Source organism: Carlito syrichta, unplaced genomic scaffold, assembly GCF_000164805.1.
Source record: "Carlito syrichta isolate Samal-C Ts95f unplaced genomic scaffold, Tarsius_syrichta-2.0.1 Scaffold305386, whole genome shotgun sequence".
NCBI classification, from domain to species: Eukaryota; Metazoa; Chordata; class Mammalia; order Primates; family Tarsiidae; genus Carlito; species Carlito syrichta.
In genome coordinates this window covers 676060-692933 of record NW_007249482.1, presented here as the reverse complement: position 1 = coordinate 692933, position 16874 = coordinate 676060, and the positions used below count along the sequence as shown (strand labels likewise).

Genomic DNA, 16874 nt, shown 5'->3' with positions numbered 1-16874 from the left:
CCTGTCCCTATGTCTCTCCCCCCTTCTCAGCTAAACTTCTTGAAGAATTGTTGGCTTCCATTCCCTTCCCCAAGCAGCTATGGCTGAGGCTGTTGTTGACACACACATCGCTAAGTCCCATGGTCACTTTCCAGTCCTCTTGCCTGCTCCCTCCCTACTTCTTGCTGGCATCTGGGACTTGATACTCCCTGGGTTGTCCTCTGGTCTGCTCCTTCCCTGACTCCTCTGCCCACTCATACTCTATGACCTGGTCTTTGGAGGGACACAGAGCCAGGTCCTGAGCCCTCTCTTCACCTGGGGCCCTCTTTTCAGTTGAGCTCTTCCAAGCTCACAGCCTCAATTGTCTTCCCCATACCATTTTAGACTTCAGGTCAAACTTCCCCTGTGCATCTAGCCTTGTATTTCTATCTAGGCAATGTCTGCTTCCTGTCATCACCAGGGTCTTGCAGAGGTACCACAAATGCAATGGGCTCCAAACCAGATTTATGTTCTTTCTCTTCTCAGTTTCCCATCTCAGACACCACCCTATCACTGTCTGGGTGTTCTATCCTTGATACCTCCTCTCCCTCTCTCCTTTCTTTATCCAGTGCTTCATCAAACTCTGGAAACTTTCTCCTCCAATACTTTTTGACTTTTCACATCTCTCCATTTTCACTGCCACCACCCTAGTCCAAGCCTCCAGCTTCTCTCACCTGTATGACAGCAACAGTCTCCTAAGCATCCACTCTCCAATTTGTCTTCCATGCTACAGACAATGCGATGCTTGCAAAACACAAATCTGGTCATGTTGGCTTGCAGCTTAAAACCTTTCAGCAGCCTCCCTTGCTCTGAGAGCAAATGCTCAATTCCAAATGACCTTCCTGGAATCATCTCACCTCATTTGCCCTGCAAGCTATGCTGACTATAGTCCTTCTGACTATACTGGCTTTCTTTCAGTTCCTTAACAAAGCTACCTTCTGTCTCAGGACATTTGCATGTGCTTTACCCTCTATGTTAAACTGTGCTGTCCAATACAGTAGCCACTGGCCACAAGTGGCTAATGAGCACTTGAAATATGGCTATTGGGCCAGGTGCAGTGGCTCACACCTATAATCCCAGCACTTTGGGAGGCCAAGGTGAGAGGATGGCCTGAGTTCATAGGTTGGAGACCAGCCTGGGCAACTTGGCAAGACCTCATCTCTACAATAAATTAAAAAATCAGCCAGGCGTGGTGGCACATGCCTGTAGTTCCAGCTACTTGGAAGCCTGAGGCGGAAGGATCACCTGAGCCCAGCAGGTGGAGGCTGTAGTGGCCATGAGTGTGCCAACTGCATTCCAGCCTAGGCACAGAGTGAGACGCCAACTAAAAAAGAAATATGGCTAGTGCAACGGAAGAACTAAATTGCTAATGTTATTTGCTTTTAATTAATTACATTTAAAATTTGAAATCTTGCATTCCATTTGGTTACTGAAACATTGTTAAGTATTCTGAAAACAATTTAAGTATGTGCATTTTATTTTTCAGCTTTAGTTTTTATAAAGTCTAAATGCAGATCAGGTATTTCTGGTGAAAATTTAGTATTCAAATTGAGATATCCTGTAAGTGTAAAGCTGTTGAAAAATTTAGTTTGAAAGATCTCACTAAGCCCGGGCTCGGTGGCTCAGCCTGTAATCCCAGCATTTTGGGAGACTGAGGTGAGTGGACTGCCTGAACCTGCGGGTTCGAGACCCGCCTGGGCGACTTGGTGATACCTCATCTCTACAATAAAATAAAAAAATTTAGCCAGGCGTGGTAGCTCACACCTGTAGTTCCAGCTACTTGGAAGGCTGAGGCAGAAGGATCTCTGGAGCCCAGCAGGTCGAGGCTGCAGTGGCTGGGAGTGAGCCACTGCACTCCAGTCTGGGTGACAGAGTGAGACTCCAACTCAAAAAAAAAAAAAAATAAACAAACAAGCGAAAAATTAGCTGGGCATCGTAGTGCACACCTGTAGTTCCGGCTACTTGGAAGACTGAGGCAGAAGGATCAATGGAGCCCAGCAGGTCAACGCTGGGGTAGCTGTGAGTGTGCCACTGCACTCCAGCCTGTGTGATGGAGTGAGAATCCAACTCAAAAAAAAAAAAAAAGATCTCACTAATAATTTTTTATAATCTTGCATATATTTGGTTAAATAACAGATATAATTAAAATTAACTTCACCTCTTTCTTTTTGCTTTTTAAACTGTGGCTACTAGAACATTTAAAATTTCATATGTGGCTCACATACTTCTATTGGACAGTACCAGTCTTTGTCCTAATTTCTTTTGCACATCCTTCTGAACTTGGCTCAAATATCATGTCTGCTGAGAAGGCTCCCTGAGATCAATCCTTTTGTTTTTCTTCCATTGTATTTACTTTCATAGCTACATGTACAGGCCAGTGGTTGCCTGCCCTGAACTCCATCCATTTGTGATTATACGCTTGTTTGTATGACTATTTGATGCACGCCTGTCTTCCCCACTTTAAGCTCCGGGAGAGCAGGGCCCATGTCTGTCTGGCTCCCCACTGGAAGCCAAGCACCTAGTCCAGAGCCTGGCACCCACACACTTCAGAAAGCCACAAGAGGTCATTCCATCTACTGCCTTGCCTGTGGATAGCACTATCCCCAACCATGGCAGAAAGCCCATACTCCCTTCCCCTAGCAGTGCCATGCGAGCTCTTCAGTATGTAGATTCTGCCACTCCCAGATGGAAAGTCCTCCTTTATAGTTGACCAGAATCCCTCCCACTGCAAACTGGCCAGGGCCCCATTCCATCCTTAGGGGGAATTAGATCAGCACTTCTCACACTTGGATACACATGCCAATCATCTGGAATCTCCTTAAGATGAAGACTCTGGCTCATCAGGTCTGGGATGGGACCTGGATTCTCACTCATCCCTAACAAGCTGCTTTGTGACAGCATTGCTGCCAGGCCACAGCCCACTCTTTGAGTAACAAAGATGCAGGAAGCCTGTTTACTGCCCTCAGAGTATCCTTCCTGCCCTGCCCCTCTGCTGAGGAGGCTGTTCGGCATCTCTTGAAATTCAGTCCTATCCTTCCTCGCTTCCATGTGGAACTCACCAATCCTTGCACCCTGAGAAGGAATGTGGTGCCCGTGGCTACTGCCATCGTTGATTTATTTTTAATTTGAAATAAACCTTTAAGCAGTTCAGAGTCAGGTCAGCCCTGGTATGTATCATGGATGGGTAACAATACTCTCCAATGATAAAGTCACACAGCTGGGAATGTTGAACAGGATGGGAAGAAGGCTTCGCCCCCCAGGTCCCCAGCAGTCCTCAAGCTTGGCTCGCATCTGCCACACTCAGCCAATTGGATCCCAGCAGCTCTTCCAGAAGGCTCCACTCTGCAAAGTTTGGGCTTGGATGCTGGGAAACGTTGTCTCTGACATGTCCGCTGGGAGCATCATAAACCAAGCGTGTACCACTGGGCCGGAGGGATGGAAATGTCTTCTGGTGGCCTCAGTTGTGTGTGTGTGTGTGTGTGTGTGTGCGTGTGTGTATGGTTGCCTATTTGGACATGGAGTTTGTGTGTGTGTGTGTGTCTGTGTGTGCATGGATGGATGGAGTGTGTGTGTGTATGCGTTGTCCTCGACGCTCCAGTTCAGGCAAGCTTTCATCGCAGAGCATTGCTGGACCTTTTCTGCATGGGCCTGAAGGTTGGACAACAGCCCTAGGTAGGCCCTGCAGACGTGAGTGGCCCCGCTGTCCCTTGCTGCTGCTGCTGTTGCTGCCCCTTGCGTCTCCGAGAGCCAGTGCCTGCCTCCTTGCTCTCCTTCCTGGCCGGGTTCCTGTTGGTGTTCTCCCTCCGGCCCTGGCCTCCCTTTCTCCTCTTCTGCCCTGCAACAACCCAACAGCAGGAAGAATCAATAAAGGACTTGCAAAGGGCCCCACAGGGGCATGGGAAGGCACTGGGTAGAGGACGCTGCCTTTAGGTAGTCAGGTCACTTTGGCCTCCTCTGCCAGCAGCCACTTTGGAGGACCCTTGGCATGGGTGCTGAGAGGGAGTCCCAAGAGCTTTTTCACCTCCCAACCCTCAATGCACACCATCATCTTCCTCATGGCTTCCTCAGGCCTTAGATTACAATGGGCCAAGAGTACTTCCCAGATGTCCAGTGCAGCCCTAGGACAGGCAGGATGGCCCCCCAATCCTCTGTCCCCCACCCCTACCAGCTGCCTCTGGGGCCAGGCAATGGGCAAAGTCACCACCTCATTGCCAACTGCAGGCTGTGTCACCTTGGTGAAATTGCTACACCTCTCTGGGTCCTAGTGCCCTTTTCCATGCCTCCATCTGATCTCTGAGGGCTTTCTAGCACGAACATCCACTGGCTCAGAAGAAATGGGGAAACTGGAGGGATAGTGACTACAGAAACTTCCAGCTCCCTTTAGAGTTCTGTGGCCTTCCTCTCTGCAGGACATGGCACCTGGTTTGGACAGCATAGGGTGCTGACTTGAGGACACGCCATCTGGCCTTCCCCAAGGTCCTCTGCTGAGCATCAGACAGGACACTGAGCTGATGGGCCTTCTGTGGCTGGTGCCTGAGCCCTGACCCCAAGGAGGCAGAGGTTGCAGCTCACCTTCAGGACATGGCAACCTCCGCACTGTGCACCTCCGAGTCTCCTTGGTATCAGAGCAGGTGGCATGGTCACCCCCGGGGGCATGGAGCACCCTGCGTGTCCGCTCCTCGGAGCCCCTCCGGAAACCACAGAGCTTCTTCTTCTTGGAACAGGGCCCCCATTGGGACCACTCGCTCATTTCACAGTGTGCTGGCAGGAAGAGAGGGAAGAGGGAGAGAAGGAAGAGGAGAAGGGAGTCACATTTCCTTCTCTGGCCCAAAATACCCCAGGGGAGCCTCTCCCACCTGCTCTCTGCCTGGGCCTCAGGCCAGAGGCATCTTTAGTCCCAAGGGTGAAAAAGTCCTTAGAGAAATCCCTGAAAGTGGTGGTGGGGTAAGCTCTCCCAGCTCAGTGCCCCTGCCCACACACTCCCTGGCCAGACCCCACTTCACCCCTCTGCTGGGGTCCTGGACTCTCTGCCAGCTGAACACCCCATGACTTACCAGGACTGCTGCACTCCATGGTGCCATTGGCAGCTGAAGAGCCCTCAGGGCAGGCCGGATAACAGCGGCCCTTGTGCAAGTACAAGCCCTCTTTACACTTGGTGCAGAAGTTGTGGCTGAAGCAGGCTTCGCAGTGTTCGATCTTGCATTCTGTGGAGAGGACAGAGTGTGGCTTCTGGCCCAGTCTGGAGCCAACATTTCTGTCATCCCCAGCCCCAACACCCTGCCATCCACACCCACCACACGGAGGGCAGGACCCTGGCCTAGAGCTGCTACTGCTACAGAGGAGGCTTAGAAGGGGAGGGAGAGTAGGCCAGGCAAGAGGAGGCTGAAATGGCTGCTCTTGAGAGCTGGCTAGGACTTTTGCCATCGCCAGTCATTCTAACTCAAACCCAGTCTGGGACCCAGGAGAGGCCCAAGAGAGCTGATTTCAGAGGAGGGGCGTAGGGCCCTCTGGGCGTGAGAGTGAGAGAGGAGTACTTCACTGTCTCATGGCCCCTCAGAGGGCAACCCCATTTGGAGTTGAACTGAGGTACAAAAAGGTTCTCGGAGAGAACCTGTGTGGCCTCCTCCTCCCCCATCGCTGGGCATCCGCAATGTCCCAAACCTGGTTCTCCTCCTGCCTGGGATAGAAAGAATCTGCTTGGAGGAGCGGGAAGCAATCCCGGGGCACATTCCTCTCCCTGTACAAGGCTGAGTTCCAGGAACCACCTTGGTTGGGCTCCTGGGTCCCTCCCTGATTCCCTCTGCCAGTTCTCTCCAGTGGGGGCATGGGAGGAGGGTGGGCCGTACAGGGCTTGGCTGGAAGCAGGCAGGATCTTTCACAACCTTTCCTTCCCAGAGCGCATGTGGGACCGACTTCCTCCCAGTGTCTGGCACCGGTGCCCACACAGCCCAGAGCGCTGGACCCCAAACAGCCTGAGGACCCAGAGGGCAGCTCCCAGGGTCTCACCTCCACCCTCACGAGCTGCCCACACTCCTCTGTGCCTCCCAGCCCCTGGGGCTTTATCTCAGCCTTACTTCCCACTTTCTCTTCTTCCCTCCCTTCCTGAAGCTCTTGATTCCTTGGTTGGTTGCCAGGAAAACCAGAATAAAACAATAGCAGCCACCACTGGTCGAGGGCCAGATGCTAAGAGTTGTACATGTGCATCTCACAACAACCCCAGGGGCTAAAAACTCTTCTTAAAGGTGAGGTGTTGAGGTAGAGACAGGCTCAAGGTCACACACGGAATAAATAGCAGAGCTAAGATCAGAACCCAGATGGCTAATCTTGGGCCAGTCATTTCCCTGCCTTCTAAAAAGGGCACCATCACTCTTGTTCCACTTCCCTCCAAAGGTTGTTGTGAGGCTCAGCTGGTAGGCAGTCTGGACATGCCTTCTAATCTGCAAGGCACTGAATCAATGGGCAGGGGGGCATCGATCAACCGAGTGTGTTCACAGCATGTCCCCAGCAGGTCACGGCTGCAGCAGAGATGGGGTGGAGACATGACAGCGCAAGGCATGTGGAACTGAAGCTGGTGTGGACAAGTGGGGCAAGAAGCCCAAGGGGAGAAGAGGATGGAGGAGCAGACTGATGGGCTTGGGTTTCCTTCCAGTTTTGGGGAGCTGCAGTGGTTGTCAAGCAGAAGTGTGAGGGGTAGGTGTGTTAGAGAAGTGAGAGGGGGTAGGTGTGTAACTGAGAAGTGTGAGGGGGTAGGTGTGTATCTGAAAAGTGTGAAGGGTAGGTGTGTGGCTCAGAAGTGTGAGGGGGTAAGTGTGTGTCTCAGAAGTACCTTTCCAGCTGCTGTTCAGAGGGCAGGGTAGGGAGCCAGATGAACGGGCTATCCCAATGGGAGTCAGATGAACAGACTATACCAATGAGAGCCCAATGGGAGCCGGATGAAAGGGCTGTTCCAATGGACCAGGAGGAGGTGATGGGAGCCTGGATGAGACTGTGACAGTGAGGACAAAAAAGCTGGCAACTGGATTGATGGGGTGGCAACACAAAGGCAAGAAGGTGACACTCAGGTTTGTGGCTTGGTGTCAGGTTAGATATTGTCAGTGACCTGTGAGCATAGAGGTGGGTACCTGTGTAGCAGGATGAGATGGGGCTCTAGCATGGACATGCTGAACTGGGTGAGAGCTGTCTGGGTTCACCTCCTCTCCTCGGTGCCCCTCCTACTCCTCCCACCAGCCACCAACGTTCAAAGCACCCTCCCCAGGCCAGAGCCCGAGGCGCCCCTCTGCAGCCTGCCCACACTCACTGATGCACTTGTTCATGTCGGGGTTGCGGGCGTCAAAGTATCCAGGTGGGCAGGACGGCAAGCAGACGCCCACCTGGCGGATGTCGTTCCTCTCCAACAGGATGAACAGCTTGGGTGAGCACTTGAGGCAGCCGTTGACCTCTGAGCAGAGCTCACAGCCTTTGGCACAGGCCTGGCTCCCCTCGGTACTGACTGCAAGGGTGGAGCAAGGGTGGAGCAAGCGTGAGAAGGCAGCCTAGGAAAGACCCCAACCTTCCAACCTCCCACAAGGTGGGAAGTGAACAGGTTGGAGTTTCCTTCTAGAGAAGGAATGTGCTTTTCAGAAGGCTCAGGCCCAGCTGGCTGTTCTCTGCAAAGCTGCTTTATAGACCTTCCCTGTATGCTCTCTCCAGGGAACTAGCACAGATGCCTGGAGCAAGAGCCCCACAATGCCACCGCCTCCCTCGCCCCAGGCACAATACAAGCTCACACTCTAAGCTACACTCCTCCCTGCCCAGAGAAAGGACTGAAGGTGCACCTTCCTGGAACTCACCCCGACTTTCCCCTGAGCAAGAAAAATTCAGCCTCAGGTACGGTAGGAGGGTTAGTAAGTCCCTGAGACAGTTTTAAGGACACGAGGGATAAAGGGTTAAACTGAGGAAAAGGCCACCTGCCCAGAGACAGGAAGACAACTGGAATAACCTAGTCTAGAACAGTGGTCTCAACCAGGATGATCTTGCTCCCCAGGGGACATTTGGCAGTGCCTAGAGACATTCCTTTTTCTTTTCTTTCTTCTTTTTTTTTTTGAGTTGAGATCTTACTCTGTTGCCCAGGCTGGAGTATAGTGGCACAATCACAGCTCACTGTAGCCTCGACTTCCTGGGCTCGGATGATCCTTCCACCTTAACCTCCCAAGTAACTGGGATTACAGGCATGTGCTACCACACCCAGCTAATTTTTTAAATTTCTTGCAGAGACAAAGTCTCACTGTGTTGTTTAGGCTAGTCTCAAACTTTTGGGCTCAAACTCTTGGGCTCAAGCAATCCTCTCACCATGGCCTTTCAGAGTGCTGGGATTACAGGTGTGAGCCACTGTGCCCAGCCCTCCTAGAGATAGCTCTGATGATCACAGCTGGAAAGAAAGGTTGCTACTGGCACAAGGGAATAGAGGCCAGGGATGCTATTAAACATCCCACAATGCTGTGTCATCTTTTTTTTTTTTAAAGCAGGATTTATTGAGAGGACAGAAAAGCTCTCACAGCAGGAGGGGACCTGAGGGGGTTGCCTCGCCTTGTCATCTTCTATCCTAGCATCAAGTCTCAGACCTCTGATCTCATTCCCTCATTTACTTGTTCAGCCAACACCCACCATATCCCTCCCACACATCACAAACAGTGTGAGCCCTGGGTACAGTAACTCTGTAGAGGAACTCATCTTTCTGTGGAGAAGACCCCATGAGTGGAAAATGCTGACAGTCATGGGGCCAAGCAATTGTGCATGCAAAGACCCAAAGGAGGTGTCACTGTGACCAGCTCTTGGAGAATTAGTAGAGACTTGTCCTTTAGGAAGAAGAGTTAAGGGCACTCAGGGAGCAGGACCACAGAGGTATAAAATTACCTAAGGTGGTGGGGGAGGGGTGGATGGCAGAAACTTGGGGTGGAGGTGGGAATAAGAGGAGAGTAGTAAAAGATACTGTGTCCTTGATCCGCTAAGTGACATTTCCCAGAGTGTTCCTCGCACTATGATTGCCCCAAATGTTAACAGGAGGATATGGAAAAAGGGCTACTATGTCAGGTGAGACCAGGAACCAGTAGATCAAACAGATCTCAACAGGGTTCTTTACTGCAAGGCTTCCTGCAGTGGGGACAGAGTGAGCTGCATTTCCCAATCATTTTGGCCACAGAACAGTTGTTTTGCAGAGTTTTTCTTGGGACCTTCTCAGAGCCATTTAGACAACGGGGAGTCATTGGTAAATTTTAAGCAGGGGTAAGACCTGGTCCAATTTACATACTGGAAAGTTTCCTCTGGCAGTCAGGGTGGAAACCAGAGACAGGTGGGAAAGGTGAGAAAGTTTTTTGGTTTTTTTGTTTTTTAAATGAGAGACAGGGTCTCGCTATGCAACTAAGGCTGATCTCAAACCCCTGGGCTCAAGCAATCCTCCCACCTTAGCCTCTCAAGTAGTTAGGACTACAGGTACATGCCACCACTCCCAGCTTAAGTCTCAGAGTTCTGCTCAGTGAAGACGGAGAGGAAAAGGTTGATCTGAGAGGTGCTTAGGGAATGCAGTTAGCAGACCATAGTGGCTAACAGGCAGATAGGAGTGGGGAGGAGCCTGGAGTGATTTCCAGGTGTTTGGTGTGGGTGAACCATGGGGCCAGACATGAAAAGAAGTTCATGAGAAGAGAACTGAGTTGAGAAGGAAGGAGAGGAAGAAAGGCGTTATGATGCACTTAGGAGGAACGAGGCAGAGAGGAGCTGCAGGTGGGGTGGAGACAGAGTGCTAGGACGATCAGAACAGAGATGGCGGGAGACGGCACAGCACAGTGGTCCCGGAGCTCAGGCTTCAGAGTCACCTGGACCTTGAGCTAGACTCCAAGCTTGGGAGCCTGGGGAAAATAATACAGAATCTCAGGAGATGAGGGTGCCCACTCTGGAGGGCTGCCAGGGGAGTCTAGGCTCCAGGAACGATTCCTGATTTCAGAGCAGGATAAGGTGTAAGAGTGAGGAAGTCAAGCAGAAGGACGTAGGGCAATAACAAACACAACGATCACCATAAGAACACAGCAATAACCGTCATGGTGGCAGCATATTACTGTGTCAAGCCAGTATTCTGTGGCAGGTGCTGTTCTCAGTGCTTGGCAAGTAATAACTCATTTAATCCTTACAACAACCCACGGAGTAGGTACTATTGTTATTTTTATTTTTTCTTATCCTCATTTTTACAGATGGAGGAATGGAGAGATTAAATTACTGGAACAAGATTCCTCAGCCAATTCGTATCTCAGAGAAAGGTGACGAAGTGTATGAAAGCCAGGGTAGGACAATACAAGGTGGCACAGAAACTGTAAGTATGGTTGGATGATTTTTTTTAAAATATGGAATTTATTTCTATAGCACCAATGTTACTATTTAATTGACAATAAAATAAAAAAACATGATTGTTTTTGTTGGTATAGCCATTGTATGAGCAAGAATACTCGAATACTGTATTGGAGTTATGAGGGAGTCCTGGGGGTTATTTTTCCACTTTGGGCCTTTATTCAGCTGTATTACAAATTAGTAGGTCATTGTAGATATTAGGTACCACTTTCACTTCAAAGTTATTAAATCTGGCCAGACATGATGGCTCACGCCTGTAATCCCAACACTTTGAGAGTCGGAGGAAAGAAGATCACTTGAGCCCAGGAGTTCGAGAACAACCTAGACAGCATAGTGAGATCTCATCTCTACAAAAAATAAATAAATAAATTAGCCAGGTGTGGCATACACCTGTAGTCTCAGCTACTTGGGAGGCTGAGGCAGAAGGATTGCCTGAGCCCAGGTGATTGAGGCTGCGGTGAGCTGTGATCATGTCACTGCACTCCAGCCTGGGCAACAGAATGAGAACCAGACTCAAAAAAACAAAACCAAAAAAACCTCAAAGATATCAAATCCTCTATTACCCACAATTTTTACTTAATTCATTGGTGAAATGAATGTTCCCTCTAGATTTTTGCCTTAGTTTCAGAAAGTTTCCGGGATCTGGCATTCCATTTGCAGCCTCCTCTACCTATGTTAGTACATTTATTCATTCCTTCATGGTCACCTTTTTTAAGGACAAACTTGCAAAAGGTGCCTTCCCAGCATCCCGCTGCCTGCCTCCACTCAATCAGCACAATTCTCTGTGTGCATTTTCCCCTGCACTATCAATGGTGTGGCAGAAAACTCATGGCATCCACAGGGATCTGGAATTAGTTCAGCAGAGCAGGAGTGTGGAGCGAGTGATGGGACAGGAAGCTGGAGAGGGAAGCAGGGGCCAGACAAGGAAGGGTCTTGAGCCTGGATCAAGGTGTTCAGGCACTGTCCTGAAGGCAATGAAGAATCCTGGGGGGTGGGGGTTTAAAATAAGAAGCATAGTCCAGGCTTCATTTTAGAAAGATCATTCCATCAAGTGGAGAATGGATTAGGGGACAGGTGGGGAAGTGGAGACAGGAAGACTTCCAGGTCAGAAGTCCAGGTCAGAGTAGCCAGGCTGACCCAGGAGAGGGGGCAGAGTGGACAATACATATGAGATACTCAGGCGGCAGGAGCAGCAAGACGAGGTGATGGGTTTGATGTGAAGTGAGGGACAAACAGGCACAAGGTGACTTCAAGATGTTGGGCTTGTATAACATAGTGGCTGTAGGCCCTCCCCTGACCACAGGGGGAGGGGCGGCTCTGGGTGAAGAAAGTAATGAGTAGCTACGTGTTGGACATGTTGAGTTTGTGGTTCCTGTGGGACATGCAGCAGCAGGTGTCCACTAGGCAGTTGAACACGTGGGCCTGGAATTCAAAAGCAGTATTTTGGCTGGAGATTGAGACCTGGAATTCTTGACATGAAAACAGTCATCAAAGGCATGCGGGTCCATGAGATGGCAAGCGAGTGCATCTAGGGAGTGAGAAGAGGAGCTAGACATTTGAGAGGACAGAAAAAGTCCTTGGCCCACTAAGAGGCAGAGAAGGAGCCAGCAGCCTGGCAGGGGACACTAGCAGCGTATGGCAGCATGGAGACTGAGAAGTATCCACTCGATGGAGGAGGTGGGTATCAACATGCCAGCTACTGCAGAGATGTCACATAAGGGATCAGCAACCAACAAGTTGGGCTGACCCTGGGGAGGGCAGTTTCAGGGGTAGTGGAGGGGGACAACAGACGCAGAGGTTTAAGAGTAAAAGGAAGGTGAGGAGGCAGAGAGAGGAAGTGGCACCATCTCTTTCAAGAAGGTGGCTGTGCAGGGGAGGTGAGAACATGAGGATTAGTCCAGGTGAGCTGTCATTGGCAGCTAGATCTGTTGAGATGGAAGAACAGCCCGGGAAGAAGCTGTGCCCAGGCTGAGCTCCGGCAACACCTGTATTCAAGGGCCAAGCAGAGAAAGAGAGGCTCAGAAAAGAAGCGGCAAGGAGCCCTTGGAGCGATGGGAGGAGACTGAGAGAGAGGGGATAGGAACCAGGTTGGAAAGGGAGAGATCTTCAGGGACCAGGCCTGGGAGGAAGCCAAGGCCAGTGGGCTTGGAAGCAAATCTGCGCGACTTGACTGTGAGTGGTCATCGACTGGGTGACCTTGGGAAGGGCAGTTTTGGCAGAGAGGTGGAGATGAGAGCCAAACCACAGTGGGCTGAGGAGTGAGTGAAAGGGAAGGAGGTGGGGATAACGCAGAGAGAGGGCGGAGAAAATCAGAGAACACAGTGAGGGACAGAGAGGAGACAGTGCGGGGGAGGGATGTGATTACAAGGCTCTGAGGCAGGGGACATTGATGGAGCACAGACCCAAGAATACAGAAGGGTCAAGACATGGAGCTCAGATGCTGAGGTTGGCCTTGGGGAGGTTGGAGGATCCCGGGGGAAGAGTCGAGAGCAAGAAACTGAGGGAGCTGAGCTCCATGAGCATTTGGAGGCTCGCAAAGGGGGTGGGGGTCAGTTCAATGGGGAAAGTGATGCTGATCAAGGGGTACAGGAACTACAGGGTGTTCTCAGCTAAATGAGGCAGTGAGGGGACAGAGATCCGGCAGGAAGAGGTCCCAAAGTGGGACTGTGGCCTTGAATAGGAAGTCCAAGGAAGATGGTGTGTATTTAGGAGTTGCATAGTGGCTCAAAGGGGAAACCCAAGGCTCATTCGATCCACAGACATTTACTGCACACCTCACAGGTACCCAGAACCACTAGGATCTGGGACTTGGAGGTATAGCCACAATGGCCCACCCTGGGATAAGGGAGACAGGGGTGGCTCCACACCAGGGAATGAGTGCAGAGGTGTGGTGGAGGAACTTCCTAACCCAGCAGCCTAGGGGAGGAGTGTGTCCCACACAGAGGGAACAGGCTGTGCAAAGGCTCCAAGACACTGTCCATAGAATGGAAAATAGGGCTTTATATAGCTGGGTATGGTGGCATGCCTGTAATCTAGCTACTCGAGAGGATCAGCAACCAATAAGTTGGGGCGACCCTGGGGAAGGCAATTCCAGGGTTAGTGGAGGGGCCCAGGAGTTTGAGTCCATCCTGGGCAACATAGCAAGACCCAGACCCTGTCTCTAAAAACAAAACAAAGCAAAAAAGAAAAGAAATCTCCCTCCTGCTGCTTGCCTGCCACAGCAGGTGTGCAGGGGAGGCAGCCTTGCAGCGTTTTAAGCCTAGCTGAGGAGGCTGGGTGGGCTCAGTGAGGATGAGGGCGCTCAGAGGGGAAGGAGCCTTCTTCCTGACTCCTTCACAATCACCCCCAACAATTGCCCTTCCCACTCCCACACCCTCCCTTGGCTTCCAAGCACTCTGCTTCCCAGCCCACTCTGCTGAGCCAGCAAGACGAGTCTGTGTCCTCCTCAATTCCCCTCCACTCCCAGCCTCCTCCATCCTTGTGCAAAACCCTCTTAAGTTGCTGTTGCCATGATGAGGCCTTGCCCCAAGGTGGCTCAGATCCCCACCCTTACTGGACAATAGCTCTGGTCCACTGTCCCTCCTCTCAAGGGCTTCGTTTTCTCCAGTTTCCAACTTCTTCATCTTCAAGAATCTTTCTTAAACTAAAAATCTGGTGGTTTCACATCTTCCCTAAAAATCTATCAATGGCTCCCTATCGCCTACAGAACTAAGACGCAGCTCCTTGCCTGGCCTAAAAAGTTTTCATTCTACTCATCACCTCTCTCAGCCTGACCCCTAAACAATATTGAACTATTTTTACTTCTCTGGATACATCACACTATTTCACATCTCTATGTCTTTGCTTCTGCCTTCTCCTGAACATAATTCCATCAAACCTCCTCCAGGATGTCTTCTCTGATCTTACCACCCTGCAAAGCCTGAATGGAGTATTTCTCTGTGTTCCTATGCCTGTTTTTTTGTTTGTTTGTTTGTTTGTTTTTTTGAGTTGGAGTCTCGTTCTGTCACCCAGGCTAAAGTGCAGTGGCATGTTTACAGTCACTGCAATACTTTAATCTGTCATGACAAACATCACCTCATATTGTTATTATCTGCAAACATGTCTTTTTCTCCCAGTAGAAAGAGCTTTAGAGGTCAGAGCCTGTCATTTCTGAATGGCAGCCCAGTGAAGGGGTAAGGATCCACAGGGGGGACAGAGCTGAGGATGTGGTGAGTGAGAGGATGCTCAAGAAGGGGGATGGAGTGTGGATAGATTTCTATTATGAATCACTAAAGTATAGGGACCAGGATGGGATAGGAGCGGGGGCTCAAGGTGGGTTGGCTTAGGGTCAGTGTGGGGTAGAGAGAACTTGCCATGACCGAGGGGGTGATGACCTTGATTTTGGGGTGGAATCTAACCTTGGAGGAATCAGACTGGGTAAGAGTCCTCAATCCAGTTGGTGGGGGTAGGAGGACAGGGAATTGGGCACCAATCAGAAGACTGAGGAAAGGGATGGGCAAGGGACCTTCTCAGGTCACATGCTGTCCCAACAGATGTGTCTATTCTTGTGGCTTCCTGATACCCGGGGTCATGGGCTATACATTCAACAAACCCTGGGCACATCCCAGTGGGAAGACCCAGGAATCTTGAACTCAACTGTGAACTTAGTTCAGACCCTCATTTATTCTCACCTGGGTTGAAACATCTTTTTAACTGGCCTGTTTACCTCCCTCCCCAAGTCTCCTCCCCAACCCTCTTCAGCAACTTGACCATTATAATCTCTCAGTGGCCTCTCACCTCCTATCACTCAAGTCCAGGCTACTCAGCCTGGCAGGTATAAAGAGCCTAATGATCTGGTCTCTACCCATTCTGTAGCATCATGCCCCCAGGACTCTCTGAGCCCCAGACAGCTTCAGTTGCTCTATCCCTTTGGGTACTGGGCTTTTTGTTAGCAGCAGAACCCCTTTTTTTCCAATAGAAAAGATCCCCAATGTATAAAATAGATGTGAGTGCAGTTTCTTCACTTGAAATCCTAGGACTGCCTAGAACCCCACTGATAAATCATTTTGGCAGGGCGCAGTAGTTCACCCCTATAATCTCAGCACTTTGGGAAATCAAGGTGGAAGGACCACTTGAGCTCCAGAGTTTAAAACCAGCCTGGGTGACATAGCAAGACAAAAATTTTAAAAATTGGCCAGGCATGGTGGCATGCGCCTGTAGTCCCAGCTACTCGGGAGGCTAAGGTGGGAGGGTCGCTTGAACCTAGGAGGTCAAGTTTGCAGTGAGCTATGATCATACCACTGGGCGACAGAGCAAGACTCTGTCTCTAATCAATAAATAAATAAAAATAAAAAAGAGAAATCATTTCCCCGGCTCCTCCTAGCTGCACCCTGCTTCCTAAACAAACACTCCATGCCTCCTCTCAATTCCTCTGTGCTCTCCCAGCACCCCCCACCCCAGGTTCCCTCCTGTCACAGCATTCACGAGGCTGGGTTGAAATGGTCTGTCCTCTCCCTCACTTGTGGGCTCCTCAATTCTCATGTCTGCGATCCAGAGCCAGGATCTGTATGTTCTCAATGAATATTTGCTGACTGACCCAAGGAATGACTGGGGATTCAGGAAGGGAAGAGGGACTCTGAGGATGGTACAGAAGGATTCTGAGGATGACTCTGAGAGAGAAGCCACAGATGGAGAGTGGGGTCATGAAAGGGGAAGAAAGAAGATTCTGGCTTCTGGAAGGGTCATGCCTCAGTGAAGGAATGGGTACTTTGGGGGGCAGGACTGGAGGGGCGGCCCAGGAGTCAGTTGGCAAAGGGGCTCAAGAAGGGACATACTCAATTCGAGGGATGATGAGGACCCAGTGAGGTGCAGGGACTCCAGGTGGGGAGAGGTATCTGTGGGGAGTGAGGGCTGATGAGAAGTCAAGGGGCTCGGTGAGTGGAGAGGGGCTTGGGGAGCCGGTGGGTCCTCAGTGAGTGGAGGAGGGGGAGGCCTTGTCAGGGGACTTCACAGCTCACAGCTAAGGACAAGCTCTTTGCTCTCCCTCTCTGCCTCCAAGCAAGCAGACCACAGCTCAGACTCCGAGATCAGACGTGTTTGGGTTCGGAACTGGTGCACACAGCTCAGGGTCAGAATTAAACTGGGTGGCTTCTGGCCACACTACTGACCCACGGTGGGGGTGCCAGCCAGAGCCAACAGCCCTGAGGTGCATATACACAGCAGGCCTACCTCTGCCCCCAAGTCTGCCCAGTGCCCTTCCATGCTGGCGAGAGGCCTGGGCAGGCACACATAGGGGTCTTCGTCTTCCTTCTCTCCTCCCCTACTCCCTCAGAAGCCCTAAAGCAGAACAGTCCCCACAATGTTTACATAACAATGACTTGCATCCAGAAGTCTACACAGAGCTTGATGTTTTAAAAGGTTGTTAAAAATATGTATCTAGCCAGCTTGGTGGCTCAGCCTGTAATCCTGCACCTTTGGGAGGCTGAGGTGAGTGGATTGCCTGA

At 50.9% G+C, this 16874-nt stretch overlaps 1 protein-coding gene across 1 annotated transcript in view; it reads right to left on the bottom strand.

The window, feature by feature from the left end:
* Positions 1-3686: 3686 nt before the first annotated feature.
* RSPO1 (R-spondin 1) overlaps positions 3687-16874 on the bottom strand; it is a 15587-nt gene continuing 2399 nt past the window's right edge. Inside the window, exons 2-5 of the mRNA XM_008061652.1 lie at positions 7316-7507; positions 5073-5222; positions 4591-4779; positions 3687-3853 (exon numbers count right to left, since the gene is read on the bottom strand). Coding sequence (XP_008059843.1) covers positions 3687-3853; positions 4591-4779; positions 5073-5222; positions 7316-7507 — 698 coding nt within the window. The remainder of the gene's footprint in view (positions 3854-4590; positions 4780-5072; positions 5223-7315; positions 7508-16874) is intronic.